Genomic DNA, 8,209 nt, shown 5'->3' with positions numbered 1-8,209 from the left:
CCTGATCCCGGGGAGGCGGGGGGGGGGGGGATCCCAGTAGAGGGATCCCGGCCTGATCCCGCGGGGATGCGCCCTGGGGGGGCCCAGCCGATCCCGCGGGGGGGCAGGGGTACCCCTGGCTCCGCGTGTCCTCGTCTCCCCCCTCCCCGCCGTGTCCCCGGGGGGGGGGGGGGGGAGGGGGGAAGCACGGGGCTGCTCGGCGCTCGGCTGGCCGTGCCTGCGGCGCGGCGGATGCGCATGCGCGGCTGGCGCGCCGGGCGGTGCGGCGCTCGGCGCTCGGCTGATCACGCCTGCCGCACAATGAATGGCCGCTGAGCGCGGCGGGGACGGGGACGGGCACCGGCAGCGGCACCGGGAGCGGCCGGAGCCGCAGCGCAGCCCCCCTCCGGCCTCCGGTAAGGCGGGGACCCTCCCCGGCCCCGCCTCCCGCCCCCTCGGGCCTGCCCCCCGCCACCCCCCTCCCCCCCCCCCGCACGTCTCGGCCCCCCCCGGGCCTGGGCCCCCCCCCCCCCCCGTTTCCCTGGGCCTGCGGCACCTTCCCGCCCCCCGGGTCGGGGGATCCCTCGGCGCCCCCCCCGTCCCCGGGGGAATGCGGTTCCCCTCCCCTCCTCCCGCAGTACTGGGGGTCCCCTCTCCTCCCCCCCCCCCCCCCCGGGTTTTGGGGTCCCCCCGCTCCCCTCCCGGGCCTGGGGCATTTACCGATCCTTCCCACCCGCCAAGGGCTGGGGTCCCGCCTGTCCCCAATGCAGGGAGTGGGGTCCCCTCTGCCCCCCTCCCGAATAGGGAAACCTCGTTCTCCCCAGAACTCGGGGGGGCCTCCCCGTGCCCCCCCCGAGTGCTGGGGACCCCCCACCCCCCTAAAGGAACAGGATCCCTTCAAGCCCCTGCCTAAACTGCGGGTCCCCCCCCCACCCCCGGCCTCCCCCCAATGCTGGGGACCCCCTTGTCCTCTCCAGGCAGGGGGATCCCCCTGCCCCCTCCCCCCCCGGGGGGGGCATGCCCCATAGTCACCAGGCCTGGGACCCCCCCGCCCCCAGGCTGGGACCCTGCTAGGCCTGGGGAACCCCTTGGCCTGGGCACCCCCGTGTCCCCAGGCTTGGGGACTCCCGAGAGTCCCCATGGCTCAGGCAGGGACACCCCCTAAGGCAGGGACCCCCCCGAATACCACCCCAAAAGGGGAAGCCACAACTTTGCTGCTGCTTTGCCCCCCCCTGTGTCCGTGGGTCCATCCGGCCTCGCCACCCCCCTCTCCTGGCCGCGCTCCCCCTTCCCCAATCTCTGGGGGCTCAGACCCCCCCCGGGACTCTCCCAACTCTTGGGGCACCCCACCTCTTAATACACCATTTGGGGGTTTCTCCAGCCCCGTTTTTCAGGCCCCCTGACCGCCATAGGGGTGGGGAGTTGTTCCTGTGGCCACAGGGCAGCCCCGGGCTGGGGGGGGGATCTGGGGTTCCCCCCCACACCGCGTGGGTGCCCGGCTGAGCTCTGCTGGGGGGGGCACTGGACCCCTGCGGGGCCGTGTCTAACTCCTGTGCCTGGTCTGTTCCTCTTCGCTCCCCTGTGTCCGTCCCCGTCCCTCCCGTGCCTCTCTGTCCCTGCCCCCATGTCCCTGCTCTGCTCCCCGTCACCGCTGTGTCCCCCCATGTCCCTGCCCCCCTCTACGTGTCCCTTGTGCTCCTATACCGCTCCCTGGGTCCCCGTTCCCACGTGTCCCCCATGTCTACCCCCCTTCCCTGTGTCCCTACACGTCCCCTGTGCCTATGCTACTCCCTGTGTCCCTGTCCCCACGTGCCCTCACATCTGCCTCGCTCCTTGTGTATCCGTGTCCCTCACGTCCCTGCATGTCCCCCATGTCTGCCCCGCTCCCTGTGTCCCTGTCCTCACGTGTCCATCCCGCTCCCCGTCCCCCGCCCGCCCCGTGTCCCCCTCCCCGTTCCCGCAGGCCCCCGTCGGCTCCCGCCATGGCTCAGACGCTGCAGATGGAGATCCCCAACTTCGGGAACAGCATCCTGGAGTGCCTGAATGAGCAGCGGCTGCAGGGGCTGTACTGCGACGTCTCGGTGGTGGTGAAGGGCCACGCGTTCAAGGCGCACCGGGCCGTGCTGGCCGCCAGCAGCTCCTACTTCCGGGACCTTTTCAACAGCAGCAAGAGCGCGGTGGTGGAGCTGCCGGCCGCCGTCCAGCCCCAGTCCTTCCAGCAGATCCTCAGCTTCTGCTACACGGGGCGGCTCAGCATGAACGTGGGCGACCAGTTCCTGCTGATGTACACCGCCGGTTTCCTGCAGATCCAGGAGATCATGGAGAAGGGGACTGAGTTCTTCCTCAAGGTCAGCTCGCCCAGCTGCGACTCACAGGGGCTGCACGGCGAGGAGGCACCCTCCTCCGAGCCCCAGAGCCCCGTGGCCCAGACCTCGGGGTGGCCCTCGGGCGCCGCTGCCTTGCCCCTGGTCTCGCGGGTGAAGACGGAGCAGGGCGAGCCCGACGGGGTGCAGTGCACCTTCGTGGTCAAGCGCCTCTGGGACGGCGGCCCCAAGGATGGCGCCGCCGGCGGCAACGGCAGCCGCAAGATGGCCAAGTTCTCGGCGCCCGAGCCGGGCCGCCAGCCGCAGCCCCCCGCCCCGGCAGCGGCGGCGGCAGGGCCGGCCCCGGCGGCGGCGGCGGCAGCTCCCGGCCCCAGCGCGGCCGACCAGACCAGCCCCGGGGGCACGTCCAGCGCCTACACGAGCGACAGCCCCGGCTCCTTCCACAACGAGGAGGACGAGGAGGAGGACGGGGGCGAGGAAGGCTCCGACGAGCAGTACCGCCAGATCTGCAACATGTACACCATGTACAGCATGATGAATGTAGGGCAGGCAGGTGAGGCTCCGCCCACCCGGGGGTGTGGTCGGGATGCCCCACCCATTGGGCGTGGCCCACCGAGGCTCCACCCATGGGGTGAGGGCAAATGAGGCTCCAGCTCTGGGGCGTGGTTGGGGGAAGGGGTGTCTGCCTGCAGGGGTGTGGTCATGTAAGACACCGCCCATTGGGGGGTGTGGTCGTGTAAGGCACTGCCCATTGGGGGTGTGGTCAACCGAGGCACCACCTGTGAGGCGTGGTCATCCAATGCACAACCTCTGGCATGGCTGAGGAGGGGTGTGGTCAACCGAGGCTCCACCCACAGGGGGTGGGTCAACCCAAGGCTCTACCTTTAGGGTGTGGTCTAGGAAGAGGTGTGGCCAAGGGCGGTGCCATCTCTGGGGTGTGGTTTGGGGGAAGTGGGTGTGGTTGTCTGAGGCTCTGCCTCCCTTGGGGCGTGGCTGGAAGCAAGTGGGGGCTTCTGTGTTCTGGGGGTGGAGGATGAATGCTCCACCTCTGGGTGTGGCTGCGAGGGGTGTGGCTGCGAGGGGTGTGGCTGCGAGGGGTGTGGCTGCGAGGGGTGTGGCTGCGAGGGGTGTGGCTGCGAGGGGTGTGGCTGCGAGGGGTGTGGCTTGTGTCCACGCCCCTTTAGGGTGTGGCTACAGGTGTGGGGGAGCCAGGTGAAGCTCCACCCCAGGACATGGGTGCCAGGCTCCACCCCATGGGTGGGGCTCAGGTAGGGGTGGGGCCTGGTGGGGCTCCACCCCCCAGGCAGTGGCTATGGGGGCGTGTGGCCATGAATCGAGCTGTCGCCCTCTCCCCGTCCCCTCTCCCCGTGTCCCCTGCCCCGTCCCCTGCCCCCTTGGGGACTTTCACGGGAGGTGGGGTGGGAGCCCCAGCGTCGGCGCCCTGTGTCCCCCCCTCGTCCCCCCCTGCTGACCCCCAGTGTCCCCCCCAGCTGCGGAGAAGGTGGAGGCGCTGCCGGACCAGGCCACCTCGGAGTCGCGCAACCGGGTGCGGGTGCGGCAGGACCTGGCCTCGCTGCCGGCCGAGCTCATCAACCAGATCGGGAACCGCTGCCACCCCAAGCTCTACGACGAGGGAGACCCCGCCGAGAAGCTGGAGCTCGTCACGGGTACACCCGGGGTGGGGGTCCCCGCGGGGTGGGGGTCCCCATGGGGCGCCCGGCCCCGCTCACCCCTCCTGTCCCCCCAGGCACCAACGTCTACATCACGCGGGCGCAGCTGATGAACTGCCACGTCAGCGCGGGGACGCGGCACAAAGTCCTCCTGCGGCGGCTCCTGGCGTCCTTCTTCGACCGGTGAGTCGGGCCGCGGCACCCGGCTTCTCCCCCCGCCCGGTTTTGGAGTCCCACAGGGTTGGGGGGGCCCGGACGCCCGGGTTCTCACCCCGTTTTTTGCCCCCTCGCCAGCAACACCCTGGCCAACAGCTGCGGCACGGGCATCCGCTCATCCACCAACGACCCCAGCCGGAAGCCGCTGGACAGCCGGGTCCTGCACGCCGTCAAGTGTGAGTGGGGGGACGCGGGACCCCGGGGGACGGGGATACCCCGGGGCAGAGATGGGACGCCAGGGAAAGGACCAGAGAAACTCTAGGGATGGGGGGAGCCCAGGGTTGGGGGACCCACAGGAAGAGGGGATGGAGACCCCAGAGAGGGGATGCGGGGGACAGGGGAGACCCCAAGGAGAGAGGGGATGTCGGGGGATAAGGGACGGGGGAGACCCCAGGGCTGGGGGGACCCAGAGAGAGGGGACAGTGGGGGACAGGAGAGACCCCAGGGCTGGGGGACCCCAGAGAGAGGGGATGAGAGGGGACAGGGGAGACCCCAGGGAGAGAGGGGGTGCCAGGGGACAGGGGACAGAGCAGACCCGGGGCTGGGGGACCGTGGGGACAGGGGGAGCAAGAGATGACGGGGTCCCTAAGCAAAACCTCGCTATGAGACGCCCGTGACTCCCTGGGGTGGGTGGCAGCAGATTGAGGGGGACACAGAGGGCTGTGTGTGACCCCGTCCCTGTCTGTCTGTGTCGTGTGTCCGTCCGTCCGTCCCCCCCCCCCCCCAGTTTACTGCCAGAACTTCGCACCCAACTTCAAGGAGAGCGAGATGAACGCCATCGCCGCCGACATGTGCACCAACGCCCGGCGCGTCGTGCGCAAGAGCTGGATCCCGAAGCTGAAGCTGCTGATGGCTGAGGGTGACTCCTACACCTCCTTCATCAACGACACCGGCAAGCTGGAGCCCGACATCATGGGCCCCGAGCCGGCCTTCGAGGCTGGCGGCCACGAGGGCGAGGCGGGTGCCCCGGGGGAGGGCCTGCAGTGACCCCCGCCCCGGCTCCCCTGGGGACCCCCGCCGGGTAGGGACCCCCTCCAGTAGGGCCCCGTGGCTGGGTAGGGACCCCCACTGGTGGAGGGACCCCCGCCCGGCGGGCACCCGCGCTGGGTAGGGCCCCGTGACTGTGTAGGGACCCGTGTGGGTGTAGGGACCCCCCCAGGCGGGCACCCCCGTGGGGCAGGCCCCCCTCCCCCCCGGGGCAGGGACTCACCCGAGGAGGGCCCTGTGCCCCTGTGGAGCCCCCGGCCGTGGGGTCTGGTCCCCTCCCTGTGGGGTGTGGGGCTTGGGGGGGCGGCAGGGGCTCAGCCCAGCCCAGCCGCCCCCCCCAGCGGTTTGGGGGGGGGGCCGGGGGGGCTGAGGCGCTGCTCAGCTCGGGCTTTCCTTCCGCGCCGCCTCCCGCTCGGGCGCGAGGTGACGAGGTCCTGTGTCCCCTCCCTGGGGCCGGCGTCTCTCCTGGTGTTCCCCCCCCAGGTGCCCCGTGTCACCTCCGGGGGCCCCCACGTGTCCCCCAGGTCCCCTCCCCAGGGCCGACGTTTCTCCAGGCACCCGCGTGGGTCCCCCACGTCCCCTCCCCGGGGCCACTGTCTCAGCAGGCAAACCGCATGTGTCCCCCTGTGTTCCCCCCCCCCCCCGCCCCGGGGACCGGCGTCTCTCTGGGCAACCCCATGCGTTTGCTCCGGTCCCCCCTGTCCCGGCGTCTCCCCAGGCGCCTGCATGTGTCCCCCACGTCCCCCCCCGGGGCCAGAGTCTCTCCAGGTGGCTGCGTGTGTGTCCCCCCCACGTCCCCCCTCCACGTGTCTCTCCGGGTCCCCCCGTCCCCTCCCCCGGGGGGGGTATCTCTCCAGGCGATGGCACCTTGTTGCCCAGGTGCCCCCCTTGTCCCCAGCTCCCTGTGCCCTGGCAGAAAGGGGGGTGTCCCTTGTCTGTGTCCCCCCCACCCCGGCCAGCCGGGGACGCGGGCAGGGGGTGGCAGAGTCGAGGCCGTGTGTGGCCCCCTCCGTGGGGTTGGGACCCCCCCACGGGGTTAAAGGCCAAACCTCCCCCACGGAGCAGTTCCTCCTCGTTAGCCCCCTCGTTCGTTAGCTCCCACTGGGGTCTGTGCTCGGGGGTGGGGGGGGACACACGTGTTACCCCGGGGGGGGACGGGGACACCCTGGAGCAGCCCGGCAGGGGTGGACCCAGCGTCCTGGCCCGGGCCATTTGGGGAGGGGGGCGCGGGTTGGGATCTCACCTCTGCGAGGGGGAGTCCAGGGGGGGCGGACGACACACAACACAGGGACCCCCCCCCCCCCCCCCCCAGCTCTGCTCCCCTGCCCCCCCCTCAGCACCAGGGCTTTGCACTGGCTTTACTCCAGACCCCAAAGGGGGAAACTGAGGCACCGCGTGGCGGCTCCCCCCCGTGCAGATTTGGGGGGGGGCTGGGAGGGAACCCAGGCATCCGCCCCCCCCCCCCCCCCCCCCGGCAGCCCCCCAACAGGTCTCCTGACGTTCGGTCAAGTGCCTTACCCGCTGCCCGGCCCCCGGGCTCCGATCGCGTCTCCACTATCTCACCGCTCCGTGCCAAACCGCCCCGGCCCCCCCCCCTGCTGCCCCGGCCCGGGGGGGGGGACAACGGGGACCCCCACACCCCTCCTGTCACACCACCCCCACCCCGGATGCTGGGGTTCTCCCCCCATCCCTCCCCTGTTCCCTGTGCCTCAGTTCCCCCCCTCCTCTTTCCCTGTGTGATGAATTGCACCGGTCTCAGCCCTGCGAGGGGGTCCCCGCTGTGCCCCCCCCCCAGCTCCCCCCCCCCCCCCCGGCCCCACGGGTGCTCGGCGAGCCCAGCCTCCGCTCCCCCCCCCACCCCCGTGGGGTCGGGCTTTTTCATTCTCCCCCCCCCCCCCCCCTTTTTTTTTGTTTTTTCTTCTTTTTTCCAACCCAAAAGCTGTACAGAAGCGGGGAGCACGCGGCAGCGGCGTCTCGGCAGCATGGACACCCCAATACCCCCCCACCCCCGGGCTTGCGCTTCCCCGTCCCCGAGCCCCCCCCCACGGGGCCACCCGTGTCTGTCCTGTGTGATGAAGTGCCAAGACGCCCGTTCCCGGTGCCCCCCCCGAGTCGCTGGAGAATTGCACATGAACTGCTGTACGAGAGCGGAGAGGGACTGCAGAAATGTTAATAATGATAAATAAAACACAGAGGTTTGTAACAGCCCCCGCCTCCCGCCTGCTGGGGGGAGCCCCCAACCCCCCCCGGGCCGGGGGGGGGCTGCACGGGTGGGCTTGCACACGCGTGTGTGTGTGGTGGGGGACACGACACGGACCACAGGAGCTGGGGGGGGGGGGGGGTGTGATGCGTGTTGTGCTGCGCGTGCGTGCGGGTGTGTGCGGCGCTGGGGTGTGTGCGGTGCTGGTGCTCGTGCAAGGCCCGGTGCGCAGGCAGGGGTGGTGGGCGTGCAATGCACAGGGCTCGTGCAAGGCCCGGTGTTTGTGCAATACCCGGTGCTTGTGCAAGGCCTAGTGTTTGTGCAGTGCTGGTGCTCGTGCAAGGCCTAGTGCTTGTGCAGTGCTGGTGCTCGTGCAAGGCCCAATGTTTGTGCAATAGCTGGTGCTCGTGCAAGGCCCAGTGTTTGCGCAATGCACAGGGCTCGTGCAAGGCCCGGTGCTCGTGCAAGGCCCGGTGCTCGTGCAAGGCCCGGTGCTCGTGCAATGCACTGGGCTCGTGCAAGGCCGCTGCACGCGCAGCCGCGGGGGCGGCACCCGCGTAGGTGCCGGAGGGGGCGGGGCGCGCCGGGAGGAGGAGCCCCGCCCCTGCCCTAATTTGGGCAGGCGGAAGCGGCTCCCCCTGCGTGGCCACGCCCCTTCCCCTTCCTGTCGTCACGGGTCCCTTATATAGTCATGGAAACGGCGCGGGGTGACCTCACGGGGCGGGGCGGCGCGCGGGAGGGGGGGATCCTCGTGTCACCCCCAGCCCCCTCCGTGCTGCTCCGGGGGCGCGGGGACCCCCCCACCGAGGACGACGACGACCACAGGGACCCCC

The 8,209-nt window shown here is 71.1% G+C and overlaps 1 protein-coding gene across 1 annotated transcript; it reads left to right on the top strand.

Moving 5' to 3' along the window:
* The first annotated feature begins 258 nt into the window (after positions 1-258).
* NACC1 (nucleus accumbens associated 1) lies at positions 259-5,652 on the top strand. The gene is made up of 6 exons (XM_075525816.1): positions 259-395; positions 1,943-2,856; positions 3,794-3,970; positions 4,051-4,156; positions 4,268-4,365; positions 4,917-5,652. Exons 2-6 carry the CDS (start codon positions 1,962-1,964, stop codon positions 5,174-5,176), a joined length of 1,536 nt encoding a protein of 511 aa, XP_075381931.1. The 5' UTR covers positions 259-395; positions 1,943-1,961; the 3' UTR covers positions 5,177-5,652.
* Positions 5,653-8,209: the final 2,557 nt, after the last annotated feature.

The sequence above is a fragment of the Mycteria americana genome, chromosome 28 (assembly GCF_035582795.1).
Source record: "Mycteria americana isolate JAX WOST 10 ecotype Jacksonville Zoo and Gardens chromosome 28, USCA_MyAme_1.0, whole genome shotgun sequence".
Taxonomy (NCBI): domain Eukaryota; kingdom Metazoa; phylum Chordata; class Aves; order Ciconiiformes; family Ciconiidae; genus Mycteria; species Mycteria americana.
Note: the sequence above shows the minus strand (reverse complement) of the source record. Positions and strands in the feature narration are given on the sequence as shown.